The sequence below is a fragment of the Saccoglossus kowalevskii genome, chromosome 20 (assembly GCF_978046115.1).
Source record: "Saccoglossus kowalevskii chromosome 20, keSacKowa6.1, whole genome shotgun sequence".
In the NCBI taxonomy this organism is placed as follows: domain Eukaryota; kingdom Metazoa; phylum Hemichordata; class Enteropneusta; family Harrimaniidae; genus Saccoglossus; species Saccoglossus kowalevskii.
The window spans coordinates 22,764,892-22,785,790 of record NC_140660.1 but is presented as its reverse complement, the minus strand read 5'-3'; the positions used below and the strand labels follow the sequence as shown (position 1 = coordinate 22,785,790).

General features: G+C 39.3%; 1 protein-coding gene and 1 long non-coding RNA gene across 2 annotated transcripts in view; one reads left to right on the top strand and one right to left on the bottom strand.

Annotated features, from left to right (window-relative positions):
- Positions 1-7,402: 7,402 nt before the first annotated feature.
- The window catches only part of hox9/10 (homeobox 9/10), a 23,725-nt gene continuing 10,228 nt past the window's right edge, over positions 7,403-20,899 (bottom strand). Inside the window, 2 exon segments of the mRNA NM_001164940.1 lie at positions 7,403-8,829; positions 19,351-20,179. Of these exon segments, the coding sequence (NP_001158412.1) occupies positions 8,561-8,829; positions 19,351-20,101 (1,020 nt within the window). The 5' untranslated portion in view covers positions 20,102-20,179 and the 3' untranslated portion in view covers positions 7,403-8,560.
- Positions 20,330-20,899, top strand: part of LOC102808320 (uncharacterized) — a 25,194-nt gene continuing 24,624 nt past the window's right edge. Inside the window, exon 1 of the long non-coding RNA XR_013420164.2 lies at positions 20,330-20,631. This is a non-coding gene — a long non-coding RNA (uncharacterized LOC102808320). The remainder of the gene's footprint in view (positions 20,632-20,899) is intronic.

Sequence of the window (20,899 nt, the reverse complement as noted above, 5' to 3'; positions counted from 1 at the left end):
TGCGTGGATGATTTTTTTGGTGCGAAAAGTAGTTGGGCGACTGTTGCAAGCCCGGCACGTAATGGCTCGTACGTCCTTACACTTGGGATAAACCATTGATACTGATGGGGTCCGAAGGTATCGGAACAACAAATGGGATATAAATAGTGTGGCAAAAATATCATTTAAATGAGCTAGGATCACAGGGTCTAGTCAGCAGCGCCTCGGGGCTGATTGAATTAGATGACGGGAAGGCTCCTATCACTGTAGTACATTGATTCTAACTGCCTCGAGCACGAGATTTGTAAACCAATTAGAGAGCGCCTTACGTGAAAGCGTTCTATAAGAGGAGTTCTGATTGGTCGCAGATTATATCGTGCTTGATTGGCTAGCCACCACTAACACTGAGTCAGACCAATCAAATAACAGTTTGTTTATTCACAGTTTTTTTTTTTTCGACGTATCAAATCATGTCTTGTAAAATAAGCTTTGCTTCAACTGTCTGAACGTAACTAGCATATTCATTTGCTCAGATGCGGAAGAGATGTACACCGGCGACTGGAGTCTCTAAATTAACATGCAAATGAAATGAATAATCATCTGAAAATTTTAAAAAATTCAGTCCCGCGGAAAACATGGTACTAGGCTCGTATTACTCTATGTACGTACACGTGTATACGGTTCAGATAGGTATACGCGAACCGTATAGCCTCAGAAATGTGCTTATACCTCGGCTTGGACGAAACATGAAACTTGGGCTTCTCATTGGGAATATACATCGTCTTTCTTGAAAGACAACCAATTTCATTAAAATGTAATTATTCTGGACGCAATTCTATGTGTAAGGGTATTGGGTATGTTTTGGAACAGTCAGACAACAACCAGACAATTGCGTCATATACTGCCCCTATATATAGACAAGGGAATAGTGATATTATGGTGTCAGCAGTCGGTTTTCTCACCGCCGACGTGTATCCATGAATGAGCTCGCATTGGGAAAATGTCCTTTTCATCATTTTCCAACCCACTTTCTTGCAAGGTGTTTCAATTTCAAATTTACAATGGCACAATTAAATACAAAACATTCTTTTCGTGAATTTTTCCGTGATTTTTTCGTGAAATTTCCGTGAAATAGTGGATTTCGGAATGGCGGACTAGCACACCTCCAAGGCGCAGTGATTACTTACCAACAAAATAAACATCGCATTACTATAAAACATACAAATTAATACACTGATTTCACGATTGCTACTCGTGTGTGTCTCTTAGTTATTATCGTTATTATGAGGAAAAGTAAAAAAAAAAAAAGCAGAAAAGAATCCTCGCCGAAACGGGCGTGGAACGTTTTCCCCTTGAAACAGATTTAAGAGTGACAATTGAAATGGAAGGGGGTGAGTTGAACTTTTTCGCATCTCCTGTTTGATATTCCTATTTTTAATATAATGCTAGCTGTGTTTCCGTACCACGTTTTAAGAAGACTGCCTTATACTTGGTAGAGCAGCTGCCATTTTTTCGACCCACCCCATCTATTTCATTGTCGGGGTCCTTATCTTTTTTTTTGGCATTTCATTTACGACGAGGATTGCTTATCTGATCCGACGGGGATGGGCTGCGCGGTTTTGCTGAATTGCAGAATTTGCTCACAAAATGTTCTTAAACCACCAAGCAAAGGAAGGAATTATAAATAAAAAATGATTGCCACTTTATTGTAGTTGCATTGTTTAATAGATTACGAAATATATCTTTCATTAGGAGGGATTCGTATTTGCTTAAATATGCATTTGATAACGAGCGTTTATCAAAATAATATTTTACTGATATCGAACATAGTCCATGTGTTGCTGGCCTACATTTTTCATTATTTTGTTTTTACTTTTTTATATACGATTGTGTTTCCTTAAAACTGTACTATAGGCATTGATGATGTGCAAAGCGACTTCATTTGATTTCTGTATTACCCCCCCCCCCCAGTTACTATGATTGCCGCCCTCGTTTCTAAAGAACAATTACATCTTTTAGAGATTTATTTAAAAGATCGACGCACAATGTACGCATTGCAGTCCTTTTCCTAAATGATGATATAATCTTTCAGCGATATCTTACAGATATAGCCACCTTTGTCTGAAATGTATGAAATCAGTCCCTAGTAAACGATGCTGAGTTCCCATCAGTCATTGCACAATAAGAAACAAATACATTGATGTATGTTTCTAATTATTAGTTTCCAATGAGATATATTTCAAATATATTCAGTATTGCCTGACATTTATTTGCAGCGCTTCAGCCGTCGCATCGCGTCTTGTTCGTCATTTGACCTATTCAACGCGTGTAAAGAACACATTGTTAGTTTACACGAAATTCGAGCACGAAAACTGAGACTGGGGTAACTTATTTTAGTCCCCTTTCCCTAAACAATGGCGGACTCTTTAAATGATACCTTTTTTTTTAGATTGCCATCATCGATCGACAATAGCATCGCAAACCCCCTTCCTATCAATAACGATCAAATCTCTTCGCGATAACTTCATAAGATTGCCATCAATGCAGGACGCAAGTGGCTGTTTCAATAACCAAGCATACTCCCTCCGAGTGCTCTCGTAACATTGATATTTTCCCGGGGATTATATATTTAATTCAATTGGGGTGAGCAAAAAGATTAAAACCCCAGTATGCCTCAAATAAAAACAATTATGAGGGGGCAGCGCGACGAATTGCCAACTAAGAATACATTTTCTCTGCGTTTGTTTCACGGGGGAGGGAATGGGATATTGTATCTCCTTTTCTCACAATACACATCAAGACGATAGTTGAATAACATATTTCCTAAATAATCTAACTAGAAATATTCTGAATATATTGGTCATTTGTCAATTAAATAAACGCTGTCATATTTCATTCGAACGTACAAGACGGTCCACGATCAGTACAGATCGGTTACTCAGCCGCTGTCGGATCTCACCACCACTACAGTATCTTTTTTCTCCCCACCCCTATCCAATCAGATTAATCCTTTGAACATTGTGGTGTAACCATTTGCACATTTTAATTATTTTTTGTTTTTAATATTCGTTTATTTTGACCTATTTATTATTAAAAAAATATCAGCAAGCCCCACAGTCATTGCGAATGTGACGCGCCGTGTGGGACCCACGCGACTTAAACAACGCGTGCAATATGCTTTGCTTGTTGGTTTTTCTGTTCACACAAAACTATGACGCTTTAATTAATCGAATTAGGTTAAATTCGGATGATTTTTACGACGCTGTTTATTTTTTTCTGGCGCAGTCAGTACCCGCTAACTTCAAAACGTTATTTTTTGTTCTTGTATAAACCATTTTGTCTTGCCACGACATTCACGACATGGCGACTACATGTCTCTTCTGAAGCCTCGCTCGACGAACACAATAGACCACTCGGAACGAATTATCCCCAGTTTTAACGTAATCTGGGCCTTGAATTGAAAAACAAATATACCAAATGGTTCAACACCTCCCCTTTTAACGCTGTGCCCGGCAGCAAATTTCAAAACATATGCCACGGCGTTTAGTACCGTTCAGTAGCGTGTACCACGACGACGTGTGGAAGGCAATAGAACTGACTGTTTGAAGTTTGTTTCCAATATTTTTCTTCCATACTACTTGCCACTGTATCGTGGTTGACTCTGAACCAAAAAAAGATGCTTTCGTGAGACACAATGGAATAAACTTCGCAATTATGCATGCATTTTGAATTACAAATACGTAGTAGTAAATCTCAGCGCATGCGCGATTACGATGTTCATTTTTTTTCATCATGAAACCTATAATATTTTGTGTGAGACAAAACAATATTAGGGTTGCATTACACCATAATCTAATGTGAATCAAGTCGCAAGATTTAAACAAATATACATAGAACTTCTCCGGGTTTTTCCTGTGTATTATTAATATTTCGCCGAGTGCAAAAACCAAACTGGTTTCCATGGAAACAACGACTTTGCGATTACTCTGTAGCGTTAAATGGCAGAATTAAGGTTCATGATTAAAAAACCAGTTGGAGTAACCATGTTTTTTTTTCTACGGAATTTAAAACACCCTATCACAAATAACAATTCAGCAAAGTTTCAGAACATTTCCGTTTTCGAGCCGAAATCAGAGACGGAACATGACTAGCAATCGTACTGCGCCTCAGTTCTCGATGGGAGCCACGTGCCGACTCGTTAATAGTTGCTAAAACTATGTCATCATAATTTTTCAGACCAAACTACAAATGGGAAAGTCTGGTTTCCAGACACAGGCATACTACCTGAGTCGTTTACTAATGATCCGTAACATCGGCACGTGAAACCCTCGCATTAGCGTCAAGTTCGGGCGTTTCTGATACAGTCACGGCCACACAGCGCATATGCAAGTGAGACGTCCTTACGTATAACGCGTCTAGAGGAACACTGAAGGTGGGCTTGTGCATGATCTCCAGTACTAATGGTTCTGAAAATATGGGAACAATTCCGCCAGTTGAAAGAGACCGAAACTGTACTTTAGAAGATAACAGACGCCCCCATAAAGACTGGAAAATTCTTAACGACTCTTTATTGTTCCTAATAGCCCGATGTGTGTGAGTTTACGCCGTGAATACCGTCCGCTATTCCACACATTAGCATTTACTGTTCAGTTTGAAATCAAGGTTGATAAGTTTAAGTGTCGTATACCACAGTTTTTACACCATGATTTTTTCAGAAAGAGAGAGAGAGAGAGAGGGGGGCGAGGGGAGAGGTGGTGGTACAACTGTGAATCATGAATAGGAGTTTGTTTTTATGAATAAAAATAAAAAATAAAATATATGTTTGGGTGTTTGTAAATGTATAATTGTTGATTTAACGTATTTTGCTTTTCTCAACACTATTTTTTTTAGAAAGAGAGAAAGAGAGCGAGGTGGTACAACTGTGTGACTGTGGTTTGTATTTATGAACAAAATAAAAATAAAATATTTATTTCAAGTTGGGTGTTTGTAAATGTTTAATTGTTGATTTAACTTACTTTGCTTTTCTCTTGTTTTGCAATTCCGTTGATTTTTTTAAAAAATAAACAAAACAACAATGTTATGACTAGTATTGTTTTCGCAGTACGTAAATGGTGATAGAAATACTGTTGTAAGGAAGTAGACAGCCCAAATAAAGAACGACCCAGCGACGCATTGAACGCGTAAGATAGATGGCATTGATCAACAATAGACGCGACAATACAAATTAATATTAAACGTATCTGAAGATAGTGAGGCACTGTAACCCTATGTGGCGAACAAAGAACAGCCATATCCACGCCAGCGTCAGCGTCCATACAGTGGGTGGTTTCACGCAGTTCAATCAGAAACCAGTAAAATTGTAAACAATCACGTTCCAGTAAATACCACTCCTTTTATCTTTAAAATGGTGAAAACGTAGTCTCGAGTAAGAATAATGGAAACCCAACTGGGGGGACGACCGGCATCTACATGATGAATCACTGAATGACCCGAGGTGACCCCACTGTAATGACGATCGTCGTTAAGTGAGCACGATACTACCGACATACAAATTGTCGTCTATGATACCACTTACCCATTATCGGAAACAGCGAGAAATCACCCCCCCCCCTTTCCAAAAGTGCCAGCCTCGTTCCAGGCATTCGAGTCGGACAAAATGGTTGCGAAATGTCTAAGACGCAGAAGATATGAATCAAAATAAAACAAAATATCGGGTGCTTGTTGAATAAATATTGAACTGAAACAAGCACATACCGATAGCGTTAACAATGATCCGTCCCTGTGCACGTAACAATTTACGGTTTTTGACGGTTCGGATTTTATTATCACTTTTTATAGTCTGCCAGACCTATCGTCCCCGGCATAGTCTATTTTCATTCGCTGAACTGTGCCCCGCGACACAATTTCAGACAATTATTATTAGTTTTGCAAGTAATACGTAACCGCTCATTCCATTCAATACCGTGATTTATGGCCGTTTTACGGTGACGGTAGCAAGAGAATTCCCGCCAAAATTACGGTCATCAACCTTCTTTTTTTAATGATGTGGCGCAGTAGGGTCACGTGGTATGTCTCCATTCATAAAGCCAATACAGGTGACATGCATTGAATACGTAATAAGGCTCCAGGGTATCCTCGCGCAGAAAAGCATCATCAGTTATGTGGGGATGAACGACCCACTTCAGGTTGTCACGTGACTTAATATGTCGGCTTATCATCCTGCGTTGTTGTTATCGTTAGAACAGTGAGAATGCCTGTGCTTTTCAGTTGAAATTCTTGAAACATGTCGTTACGTCCCCAAACATGAAATTTAATTATATCGCAATCTGAATTCGGATGAGAATTTTAAAGGTATTTAATCTGTTTTAAAAACAGGCTTTCTACGAGCTCAAATCACGTGCCACGGTGACATACATCTCTTATTTGTGTATTTGAGTGTACCCGCCGGGTTTAATTTGGAGCCTATCCACAACTTTAGTGATAATGCGTAAAGAGACATTTGTCTGTTCGTGATCAATCGAACTGCCCGTGTTCCGTATTGCATTAGAAAACTGCATTTTTAGAACATTTTCAAAATTTCTGAAACGTTGAACAATTTTAGAAAATGCAGTTTTCGCGATGTGGAAATCTCAATTTTATTCAAACCCAGTGTTTTAAGTTATCTCGCCAGACTAAATAAATAAATACAAGTATTTCACCAATTGTAAAGACGTTCAGAAGCATAGTCGAATATTGTAGAACCTGTTGAAATAGCTATATTCAATTTTAGCGAATTTAACTGAATGCGTGAATTAACAGAATCCTAATTCTGCTAAAAATCTCAGTGTGATTGTAGTTTAAATTAACAGCCTGTTGAATTAGCCGCGAAATTATGCATTACCTTATTAGCTAAGATATCACGTTAGCTAAATATAAATATATATATATATTTTCACAGTAGACAAGGGGTAAATTGAAGCAATCTCCCGTGGGCGCGAAGGTCTTGAAACATAATGACGGTGTTCTAATGCCATTATATTTACCAAGTACCATTTTCGTCTATTTTACAGATATCCAAACTTGATAGCAGGTTCCGGCATATCAGACGATTTCTTTGCACGGCGAATACTCACAAAAATCTCTGATAAATAAAATAAACAAATTTAACTAGAAATACACTGTGTTGTTCGGGTGAGGACGATGGAAGAGCGGGATATACGGCTTCTCGAAAACTCAGACAACTAATACAGTTGCATTAAAGGGCGACAGTCGTCGTGCCGCGTCCTGTTCGATATGGGACTCATAGCCACGTATACAACGCGTGTAAAATACATTGTTTATTTACATGAAATTCGAACACGCGCTGCGCGACGACCACCGCGCTTTAATAATATTATTAGTTATCTAAGTCGAAACTTAGAACAAAATACAGTAGTCGTATAAATTATAGGTAAACAGAACATGTCTTTACTTCGAAAAAAACAACAGAAACACAGTAAACATTTAACCTTCCTCCATTCACAAAGAAAGCAACACCCGTAATGATAGCCTGTACAGCCGAGCGCAAAGCAGCCATTGAATTCCCCCAGACCACGTGACCTTGTTAAAAAGGGCTTTCGATACTGCTACCAAAAGAGCGACCGTAAAACATTAAACAAATTCAAAATGTTCGCTATCAAAAATTAAATTATAAATATACGTTTTTCTAAACGATAATTAAGACCAGTTAAACTGAAAATATTCACATAGTTCTGTACGTAAACAAATTACGTCAAGGGATGCGTAGGAGGCAGACGACATTTTAAGTAAACAAAATTTGAATAAACCTGAATAAAAATAAATGGTGCAGAGTCACGTGACATTTCAAATAAACTACTACCCCTTACATGTCACATTGACGGATAAGGTAACTTGATTTACATATATCGCAATCTATTTGCCATATAAGGTGATCTACACACCTTATATGGCATTTAAATTACTTTATATGGCTTATTTGAAGACCTACGTGTATAATATGGCAGTAAGGGACCCAACAAGCATAGATTAGTTTTTTTTTTACTTATTATTTTATTTTTTTTACAAAGCCAATATAGACACATCCAGGGCACATTATAATCGCCGCCACTACTATTACAATTACGAGGATTCTCGTACAATTTAAAATAACCCAAGATACCCACAAACAAGAATACAAATTAAAATTAGACTACGTAACATGCTGAGTAGTCTTTGAAATGTTAGTCACATGTCAGTCACATGTCAGTCACATGATTAAAAGTTCTCTCTCCCTCTCTTATAATCTGACCATGTAGGTTTTTTTTAAATATGCAGGAAAAACATCACTTTAAAATAAGTTCATTTTACATCACCATGGCAACTCCACGCACATTCTGTTCATTGTTATACGACTGCGTTATACTGAATAGTTTATCTCGTTCCAGCGTTCGTCATGTGACAAATATGGCATGCGTGCACACGGTGTGTTTAGAAGACATTTGCGCACCGACACCGGAATTCAAACATCAGAGCGAGTCATCCAGCAACGCCGGAAGTAATACTAAATAGTTCAAAGTTCAAAGTTTAACAATGTCTTTGATAATTAGTGAAGCATAGTGGCATTTCGTTGGTTCTGCTTCTTCAATTTCATCCTTCTATTTTGGAACCAAATTTTGACCTGTCGTTCGGTCAGGTTCAGTAATCTCGCGATATCCACCCTTCGCTCTCGCGTTAGGTACATGTTGAATAAGAACTCCTTCTCCAACTCGAGTGTTTGGAATTTGGTGTAGGGACATCTCTTTTTGCGCCCAGAAGCTGTCGTTGTCAACCACGTAGGTTGGTCGCCAATATCAGACGGTGAATTTCTGGTCACTGCAAGAAAAATAAAAAAGACGTTAATTTGCATACTATGAACTTAAAAAAAAAATGCGCTCTTTTCCTACCATCTTTCCATCTAGATGGGCTTGTTAGCATCGGAAAAACTTCATACTATGCCGTAAAAGGGTATTCATTACGTTACTAAATATAGAATACTGTCGTAAATGTCTGAGAAAGGCAAAACATTTTTTTTTTATTTTATTTAAAAAAAGACAAACTCTATTGTAGTAAATGGTAGTATGTCGGTAATGTATGTTATTATAATCTACGAAATAGATGATTTGTGCTAGTCACGTGGTACGCAACCAGTGTCAAGGATACGCAACTGCAGTTAAAGGGTACGCAACTGCAGTTAAAGGGTACGCAACTGCAATTAAAAGCTACGCAACTGCAGTTAAAGGGTACGCTACTGCAGTTAAAGGGTACGCTACTGCAGTTAAAGGGTACGCTACTGCAGTTAAATGGTATGAAACTGGTGTCCGAAGGGTTACAGTCAAAGTCACGCAACTGCAGTTACAGGGTATATGCAACTGCAGTAAATGGGTACCCTCCAGTCAATATGTGTCCAACCACTGTCAAGGCTACGTGACTACAGTCAAAAAGTGTTGCTTGTCCAAGTATTGGTTTAAGGTGGGAGAGTCGTCACCTGCACACGCGCCCGAATTGAGTTTTTAAGCGACGACAAAAACACACACTAAAAACGCACAGGCTCATGGGTAGACGCTTGTTTGTCAACAATGACACGCTATGGCCATCTGACGCATGCACGGGAGATGACTCCCCCGCTTTAATAGTGAGAGTTGCAACCTCGGCGAATACGGTCTGATCTACATCCACATTTCTATTCTCGATGAAGAAACACCAGATAAACGTTGAAGAATATGTCATCTGCACCACGTGACCATTCATCGATCACGAAACTAATCATTTGACATATCATGATACGTATTTCACCCTAGAGGAGTGGAGATAGAACTATGCACAACGTGTGCTTGTTTGTTTTTTAACTGCTCGGGTAAGTGTTTCAGGCAACATAGTCCAATTCTCTGCTTTCATTTCCCTTCACCAATAACACAGGCAGTGTGTACACTACTTTTAGTTATCTATTTCTGTGTTGCACTGTTTCAGTTGTGTAAACCATTGAATGGACTGGAGCAGGTGACGGATCATGACAAGTGATCACTCCACGACAGATGGTACCGTTATCTATACCGTTATCGAAGAAAACACCCCCCCCCCCAAAAAAAAAACTATCACCATATTTGTAGAAATAGTCAAACAATAGAAAGTGTAGATGTTTTTCGGGAGAAAAGGAAGAAAATAAATAAATAAATAAATAAATAAATAAATAAATAAATAAATAAATAAATAAATAAATAAATAAATAAATAAATAAATAAATAAATAAATAAATAAATAAATAAATAAATAAATAAATAAATAAATAAATAAATAAATAAATAAATAAATAAATAAATAAATGAGCGCACTCGTTGCAGTAACTTCATTCACTCTTCGCGTTATTCAATGACCAGTGTTTCTACTGTAAAAGCAATCTTGGTGGGAATTTTGATTGAAACGACCCTTTGTTACAATAATCTCCCAATATTGGTAATTCGGTATTTCACTTGCAATCCATTATGTACAATCATAGTCTTCTGATTGATTTTGACGTTGCTATGATTAATAGGTTCAGAGGTCAACCCAATAATGACCTTTGATTTGTGACCTTTATTAGATTCTACTTTTGCGTTAAGTAGTCGAATAGAAAGATAAACAATTCGATACTTCGCTACACTATTACCTTCACCGTCGCTTAGTCTTACGCCCCAGTCTGCACACCGGGAAACCGTTTACATTGTTTCACGCTGAATTGCTGTCAGCCAGGTCACATTGCTCTCAGTGTGGGCAAGGCTATGTATGTATGAACGCTATGCGCGTAGACAAGAATTTATCGCCTGCCGCCCGGCTGACGTCTTCATCAATATAGGTCGAACTACGTGAAGAGCACGCGCCAATAATTTTATATAAACAAATATCTACAACCCCGCTGATTGTCGTTACCATCGACGGTCTCACTTAGAACACCGACCCAAAATCCTTTTGTTGTTCATTTGTCGCATTTGTCATTATTTGTTTTATACATTGACATATGTCTTAAACTTTTAGGATTACAAACATGTTATCAAATAATGACCCTAATTGTAAACTTTATTATCGCTTGTTAGTAATTTTGTTTTATTGTCGAGTTTGTTTATCTAATTACATTCCTACCAGGCGGGACGCTAAATATAACAGCAGAGTCATCTTATAAGTATAACCCGCATTTATCATTTTCATACTAAAATACGGGTCACACTATTTAATATGAAGTTAGAAAATATAACATTATTGTCTCAGTTCAAGTGATATTGAATAATTTAACGACGGATGTTTTTCATAATTTTACCGGACACTGGCCCACTGAGGGTCACTTTAAAGTTGGTTTCTACCGATCTGTTTAAAGATGACGATCGATTGTGTCGTACAAACCCCATCCATGCTTGGAATTATGTGGCTGGACTATACGACCGAACCTCTTATCAAATGACAATTCAAAAGACGGGATGGTCGTCCCGCCGCGCATGTGCGACATTTGTGTTGATAAACATTAATTTTCCCACAATCCAATGCGCTCTTCTAATGGAAATCACGAGAATGTGTTTTGACAAAGGCGTAAAGTGCACTAATTACCGCCGGTGACTCTTTCGATATCTTCCAATCACCGAATAAATTACCTAATTAAAACTTAGTAACGTCTCAGTTTATACTCGTTGGTCTGCGCAAAAGTCAAAGTCGCCATCTTTGTTTATTTATACGAGTCCCATATTGCGCGCATGCGTGATGCGACGACCGCCTCCCTATAATACGCTACGCAGGCCTACTCAAACACAAGCACTTTCTCACAGACGTGGACGCCAACTCGGATTTAAAACCATCAACGTACGACCCGGGAATTACTTTCTTTGTGTAGCGTGATTGATATACCTACAGCTTTATTAATAATAATGAAATTTAAGAAACAACAATGGTCGACCAGGTATTTAGCTAATTAGATTAAATCGACAACTCGCAGCCTCGTTCCCAGCACACAAAAAGTTAGCTTCCATGACTATATTAGAGGTACAAATAAATAAATAACAAACAATTAATAATAAATAATAAATACGCTCTACAGCTCTACAGGCAATCTGGTATTGCGCCCCGGGCAACCCCCGTATGCTACTCTTTATTGCATGGCAGACTCACCACCTTGCGGTAGCCTCTTTGCGGCACCTGGCGGTTTTCACATAAGGGAGCCTCTTTTCAGTGGTGTATTTCAGTATCAGATCCCCCAGCTCTGTTTCTAGAAAAGCCAATCAAATAGATTCTACCGGGACTGGGTGTGACGTCACAAGATGGCGGACTACCTTTCCGACTGTAAATAGAACTGAGAAGTTTCTCATTTGAAGTGTCGGTCGGCGTGGATAGTTGTGTCAACAGAACAAGCAGACGTTCCTAAATCATACAGTGATTGGTTATATTTTTTGTGACGTTTACACGTGAATATACGAATGATAGTTTCCAGGCAGCACGTGTCTAGCTGAAAGGTACGGTGTCGTGCCAAATTTGACCATAATATACATTACTGTGTGTGAATTTTGTTTTATTTATTTATTTTATTCATAACTGTTCCATCAGGAAAAAAAGTCCAATTAAAAACATCTGATACAAATAAACAAAAAAAAACATAACAAAAACAATACTACACAGAAAAGTAAAAAAGTATCGGTAAAATCAAAAGAACTTGAAATCATTAGCAATGCTATTAAAAAGCTCACACATACGTGCTAAAAGAATCCTTTTATGAATACAGGAAATGCCCGATTTAAAATAGACGTTCTTCCTGAGAACCCGCTCAGAAACATAAATAGGATTTTCCCCCAAAATATATGAGGATTCGTATGTGTTGTTGGTACATTTGAATAGAAATATTGGGTCTAGAACATGTCTACGAAATTCAAGCGTAGAATTCTAAAATGTTTGCATCAATCAATTATATATAAGAGTAGAAAGGTATTTAGTAACTTTGTAGATAAATATTTGATAAATATTTGGATTTGTGCTCGTTTGAAAGAGTCTCACCTCGGTCAAATTTTCTCTTGCATAGATCAACGAGTACAAACTGAGACGTTACCAAGCTTTAATTAGGTATTTTAGGTGATTGGAAGGCATCGAAAGAGTCACCGGTGGTGATTAGTAAAAAATTTGAAAACTCAAGTTTATTTTAAATAGTCCAAATGAGCAGAACTTTGCACCCCTGATATAGACCTTGAATAACATTCTCTCGATTATTAATAAAAGCGAATTTGTCTGGAAAGTCGCAAGCAGACACATTTTAAACAAACGCCGCGTAGCAATGGCCCGGTTACGAATGCTTTTAGGCGAAATTGAACTTGGCCCGGAGCTTAGAAGATAACTGAATTTATGCATAAATGGGGCGGTAAATGACACGCAAACGTGATCTCCTGCTCGAGACTTGATCCCTTGGATTTAAAGAGCACGTCGACCGTGATATTGGGGATGTACCTGCCTTCATATTATATCTGTTTCCGCCTTATTTAACGATAATTAGACCCAAGTGCACAATTTGGTACTCTAACTGAAGGCCACACATCCTGGTACTCTAACTAAAGGTCACACATCCTGGTACTCTAACTAAAGGTCACACATCCTGGTACTCTAACTAAAGGTCACACATCCTGGTACTCTAACTAAAGGTCACACATCCTGGTACTCTAACTAAAGGTCACACATCCTGGTACTCTAACTAAATGTCACACATTCTGGTACTCTAACTAAAGGTCACACATCCTGGTACTCTAACTAAAGGTCACACATCCTGGTACTCTAACTAAAGGTCACACACAGCGGTCATAGCTCCTGGTCCTTTTCGAGAGTAAAGCTTCATTTGAAGTTATGTCCACCAGCCTGTCTCAAATATGTTGTATATTTCGTTTAAAATAGACCTGTTCTTTTCCATAAATGCTCATATTTTTGCAGTGAAGGAGTGAATTCCTGTTCCCATTTTCGTGAAGTTGGGTGGACGGTGTGGGACCCCCCCCCCCCAATGAGCGATAAGACACATTTCAAGTTATTTTCTCTCAAACATTTAGGGGACATTAATGATCGAGTAATGGCGATCAAAGTCGGATGTATTTATAGAATGTGAATATCGGAAGTATTCATCATAGTTAAGTCTTGTTCATCTCGTTCATCTCGTTCATTTGCGGTGGATACGTACTCCAACTATACACAATAAGTAAAATATTCCAGCCTGAGAAATTACCAAATGTTAAAATCGGAAGATCGTAAATTATTCATGGTTTGGGAGGGCTAAAAATCAAGAGCCCGTTTCCACTATGTAAACAATGTGAAAGCGAAAACGCTATAAATGTCGTCCGGCGGGACTTAGTAGAAATCGACAAACGTATGAGAACGACGTACACTGCACGACAAATAAAAAAAAGGGCGGGAAAGATCATAGACGAGATGAGTTCGAGTACAATGGATGAAAAATGGGTTTATTGGCAGTCGATGACAATAAATACAATTTTGCGGTGAAATATGGCGATTTTTTGTTCAGCCGGGAAACATCAAAGTCGGATGCTACTATCACTGATGAATATTTCCCGCCCGATGAAGGTCACGTGGGTGTGATCCAGGAAGGACGCGTAAGCCCTGCAAGGCCGTTCTGATTACGATCGTGTCGTTAACTTTCCGTTTCTCACTGATAGGGGATATTTGAAAAATTGAGAAGCAATTTTCGCATCAACACTGTTAATTTTGATCCCAATTTCTACACAGTGATAGAACTCGTGTTTTACGCCCAGAACTATATGATTTTTCGAAGATTATTTCATAAACAAGTGAATTTGTGTACTTTGCAGATGAACTATTGAAAGTACACTGGGAAGTGCATATGTATATTTCCTGTTGTTCTTACCCCCTGATTGTCAGACTCGTCTGCCGCGTGACCGCGAAACTGATTTGACGGAGTCCGTTTTAATGACGATATGAACTACCCGTTTCAATATATTTTCTTGAAACTATCTACATATTGCTAGAAAATCATAAAACTTAACAATCGCCATGGGAACACACCACGTGATTAAATCAAAGGCGTACATACTTATGACGATAAAGGGTCTGTAAATCAAGGCACATACGAGAGTGGCTATCAATGCGTTTCCATAGAAACCCGTAAAAATAAATGATATTTTACAGCAAGTCTAATATTAGTTCCAGTTCTGAGTAACAACAGTTGAAAATTACTGCTACAAATTTGACGGTCTGATACAAAATCGAAAGTGCTGACCATCAATTCGAGTCTGGAGATAAGACATGATCACATCAACTTTGACCCATAACAGAGAGACCACGTGACAGAAGTGGTTACTCGTACGTTTATGTCACATGCCCACACCACAGAAGTGAAATATACTAGTAGTTGAGCATAAGAAAAATTGCATTTTTTTTCCCGATTATCGTGAAGAATTTTGTTTATTATTGTTTAATCTGACGTCACTCACAATGTGTGTACGACGTACGACGACCGCCACTTCTTAGTCTCGTGCATTACCCGAATCGTCACACCTGGTGTTTTCGGGGGAAATCACTATTAACTTGAATGACACTGACACAGCAATTTCATGGCAGAGTATTCCAGCTTGTGGCAAGTTTGGGAAATCAGTCGTAATAACTGAACTTGAAATTCAGAACTTGAAATTCAGTAAGGAGTGGCGAGCCAAACACTCTCGCAATTAAATCGATCAATAGGCACGTGATAGCGGTCATGTTGACAACGCCACTATAGCCACTAAAATAAACCAATGTTGCTTGCAGACGGAAGAGAGATGCAGTGAAACACACAACCATTGGTACGTGGGACAATATTGCGATTATGTCAAATTCCAACACAAATACCAACCAACCTTCAATCCAACTCTGACATCTCTCTCCGTCCGCTACATCCGGAAACTTCAGCGGAAAATTATGACATTTAAATTTTTGTTGTCACGACACTATTAGAAGCAGTTCGACTAAAAGTCATAAATACGAAGATGCGAGCGGCGTAATAGTTTAAACCAACCGATTAGCGTGAATTGCCGCCGCGACCAACCTTGTAGCATGGCGGAGTAATATCAGATTCATTCGTAGTATTAAGATCTGACTCAATTAGCTGGGTGTTACGCAGACCCCATGTTAACACAAATAGGTTAAACAGTACACATGTACAATACTTGGAGATCCATCGAGTCAACCCCGAGATGGACTTATGTCAATAACTTTTGTTTTGTAGTTGTTTTGCCATCTTAGCGTCAGCGGTGCGAGAAAGACTAAATTCAAAATGATAGGATCAAATGATACGTAATCAAACATTGTGACTTCTGATTTCACTGCAATCGTCATATATAATAATAATGATAAAACTAATAAATGTATTTCATTCTTAGAAATAGTTTCCATTGATTGACAGCAACAACATGTCAGTAATAACATACAATGCTATGATACCACAAAACGCGCAGCATCAAAAACGAAAACGATTGATGTAATATTTGTGGTCGCGCGTTCTAACCGCTGGTTGGGGCGCGTCTCTGTTCGAACGACTGAGTGACAGAGATTCACCGAAGCCATCCAATGTGACGTAATGATAACGTAGTAACCACGTGTCGTGCGGGGTTTAAATCTTCCTGGATTCTCTACACGTCTTCGTTCTGATCGTGCGGCCAGGTGTGAGTCGTCACGTGATAACGTTCTCTGTTACGTGTACACAGATTCACAACCACACCTGTTTTCAGCTCATCTCAGCTCAATCACAATCGTGAAAATATGACGATTGCGTAATTTCATCCAAATATCAATATGATCGAACGTCATTTTTACAGACAGATTTACATATATCGATCAAGTTTTCGTATTACCAGTACATCAAGAAACTAAAAAAAAACATGCCTATTCAAATATGCTGCTTCGATACTTATGAAATTAGTTTAAGAAATTATTTAATTTATTTGATTATTTATCGCAAGAGAGTCAATTTACGTTAGAGATTGGTGCACTCTACCCCGCCATGTGTCGCCCAAAATTTGCGCCCCCGGACTAAGTAACAAGGGCTTTGCGCTTTAAGCGTTCCACTTAGAACACAGACTGAGTACAGTTTTTTTTTATCCACTAGCTAGCTAAAACAGGTAAAATTACCACCGTAATTATCGTAATCAACGATAAACTTAATTAGTATGGACGCTATTACCCGAATGCCACGCACCTGCTGGTCGCAATTTAGTGTCATCTTATCATATAACCAGCCTGCTCCCAAAATATGTATCCCTCATTTTCACGATAAAAGTGCAACTCATATCTGCAGGCGTACTTCAATTACGCAGATCGTGTACACATCATTCTCACTGGCCCTCTAGGTGTATTGCCACGATACTTTATAATTTGACGTTAAGTACCCCATTTTTGCGAAAAAAAATACACCGGGGCATGCAATTTACTATATTTTTAAAAAACTATTAAGACGATAAAACGTTTTTCAACTGACTAGTGCTGTAGACATTACGATGGCTACTGGGTGTTGTTTATTTCCGTGTTATGCACTACGAATTTAAAACAACGCAGCGTATCAATGCAAACTAAATAGTAATGTATTCCTTCATTCGTAAATAAATTCTCTGTAGTTTGAATCGGTATATTTACCATTCCGGGTGTTGTTGTTTTTTCAACGTTGAAGTTATTACTGAATATATACCTAACTAACTTTTCCTGTACATATGGTCCCAACGTCGTAGCATATACAGTGTCTTGCGCAAAGCGACTATCAAATTTAGTCGTACATTTCTGGAAATGTTGCGGTTTTGTTAGAATATTTGAGCAACTACACAGCAGATCCGTAATAGGTAGTGAGTTTCCAATTGGTCTTTGTATCTCTCTCTATAATATACATATATATATATATATATTCTTTTCAGTCGAAAATCTATACATGTTAAACGTGAGAATTCTTTTGACTTGTCGTAGCACCGGTTTAGAGAATCCCCGAATGTTCCATTCCCGATTATGAAATAAACGCTGCAATTTTACCATATTTTGACCTATTGTGAAAAAATAAAACTGTTGTTTCCCGGATTATTCCTAAACCAAACAACTATCCTACCAATAATACTTAATGGTGCATGCGCCACGGTGACGTCATCGCATTCGTTTAGAACTATTTTCTAGAATAGTGTTTGCGTTGAACTATACAGAGGTTGCCCAACGTTTTAGTGTCGAGCGATCAGCACATGCCGCGTACGGTACATGCGTAATGGACCCAACACTGTCACGTTGTACCAAAGAAAACACGGGTCCCCGACATCAGCATACGCAATAGGCCCGTATGTACACAGGCAGCGTGTAATTAAAACGTCTACAACGAAATTAGCTTCACACACACACTCTCTCTCTCTCTCGCTACAACGTGGTTTATAGCAGCCGACTCGTTTTGTCACTACGATCGGCCTAACACAATGGGAAAAGTATGGGTACAAGTACGGTACCTATTAGGGAGACACAGATGGTCGGTGTACGCTCTGTGTTACCCCCACTTCGCCGCCTCCAAACCCCGTTCGTTATGCAACGCCGGTAATAAAACCAGCTTTCTCAAGAACATCGCGCCTAGTTGTAAAGTTATAAAACCATTAATGCCTAGAAGGAATGCAAAACAGGTAAATAATCGACGGTCGGTCTCTCTGATCTCGAGTGGTGCCCGAAACAAGAGTCGAACACCCCCAACTGAGCTGTAATCGGTGAAAAAAAACCATTAAAAGACCCAGTTCCTATCCTGTATACTCGGAACATGTTGTGTTATTAAAATCGTCGTACGCCAGGAAGACACAGTCTTGTACATAGCAATACGCGATACACAAATCAATACACACACGGGTGTGCGAGACGTGTTCTCACAACATGAAATGTTATGATAATAACAACAACACAGTTTCTCAGCCCACATAACAAACTATATCCTCCAGGAACTTAAATTATCTGTCTTAACACGGGAGGGGAATCGGTAAAATTAACCTAACAGCGTGTTGCTACTTACATACATGGTAGCTTATATACCGTGTACAAGACTGACCTCCTTGTTTTGCCTGTGGCTATCGGGGTTGACAACTCACTGACAGTTTTGTTGCTTGTATCTATGCGTGTACGCTAATTTTTAGAAGGTCCGCAAACAGTTCAAGACCGTGGTCAAAATTCAGACACATTTTTGAGATAGCCAGCCGAATAATATCTGTCTGTAAGTCCAGTGGGCATGTGATTAACCGTTCTTGTGCGCTACATGCCGAAGTCGATTGTCAGTGGTACAGCGCGACAAAATGAATCGGACAAAACAGGTCGAGCAATCAAATGGAAACGCCAGGATAAAAATAATTAATGGTATCTTACCTTCTGTTTTCGGTGTTGTAGAATTGGTGCTGTTGTTGTTATTATTGGTGCCGATGGGGCTACCTTCGCTTTTGGCTGGCGAGCGGCTTTCACTGCCAGTACTGGTTGGACTCGTAGCTGCCAAGTTTGTCTTTGAGTTCTGGAGTCGACACGCTGACGAAGAGGACGAAGACATTGGCGACGAGTAAGAATTGGTGTTTTCATACGGATATGAACCCGAATATCGCTGTCTCTGTGTTATCGTGTTGTACTTGAGATTTCCGTACTCGACGTGGTGTATCCCTGTTCCGTTGGTTGTCGGGTATCCATTCGTATGGTAGCGATCGTATCCTTGCCTCGCCTGAAACGGGTAGAAATTTGAGTTGGACGACATCAGGGAACTGGAGTCATAGTTTTTCTGTGCTCCAATTGAAAATCCGTAGGGATTTGAGTCGTACTCTGTATCGTGAAGTCCAGTCACTTGCATCGAGGCATAGTTCTGCTCCGTGCTCGGGTAGTACCAGGCGTTCGTATAGGTGTTTTGATCGCCGCCGCTCGGGTACAGATTTGCTGAAGACGAGTGCAGGCTCATTCCCTGGGCGGCTGCAGATGCCATCGCCGGCTCCGTTGTTTTGGGGATTAGCAGTCCACATTTTGAGTCGATCGGCTGGTTCCCTGCCGACGGGATGTCAGCCGGATTCCGCAGCAATGCTTCGTTCTCCTCCGAGCTGATGAGAGAATTCACACAAAAAGCCGAACCCGCTGTTGTCATTTTTTATGTTCGCCTCGTATATTCACCACGGTAAAGCCAGTCAATACAGTGTCACTAGTGATAAAACTGCAGATGACCCTAATTAGCATAAAAGAAAAGGGTAGAAATTGTCAGAGTCAATGACGAACCAATCACGTCGCTTGTGTCAATGATAAATTTCCCACGGTCGCCACCCATATCAATAATGAATCCCGGGTTCCGTCGTAACGCGTATTTTCTGTAGTCGTAAATTTCGAGACTTTTTCCCTCTCGATAACGTTAACTGCGAACACTTCCCGAGCATTTTATGATACATTAATAAACGCTCGCCGTTTTGGATGAATAAAGACTAGTATTTCTGTAAAAAATAACGATCAATCGGAGATTTAGTAGCGACGAGCAAGTCACTGTTTGATTTTGTTGCCTCTTATAACATCGCTTATAGACCGTTACATGGGACAGTCGTCTCCGTGCCCGCATATGAACGTGGGCTCCTGTGGAAAATACGGCCTTTGTCCGCGTTCTCCGAATACTGTGGATCATCTCATAAGGTAGGGAAAGTCACCGCATTTTGTTTTCAACGTGGCGTACGTAATTTTCAATTGCGCGCCTAATCGTGGTGATTGGCTCGCTAGAATCACAATCGATTGTACACGTGCTCTGGAATTCAGTGAAATTCAAGTTGAATTTATTACCGTCGAAAAATAAAAAAAGCTCGACCAACTAAACTATTTGTTAAAATCTGTTCACGTTAGCACATAGTACGGTCACGTTACGATACAAAAAACAACAACACCCACATACCGTCGATATTCGCCG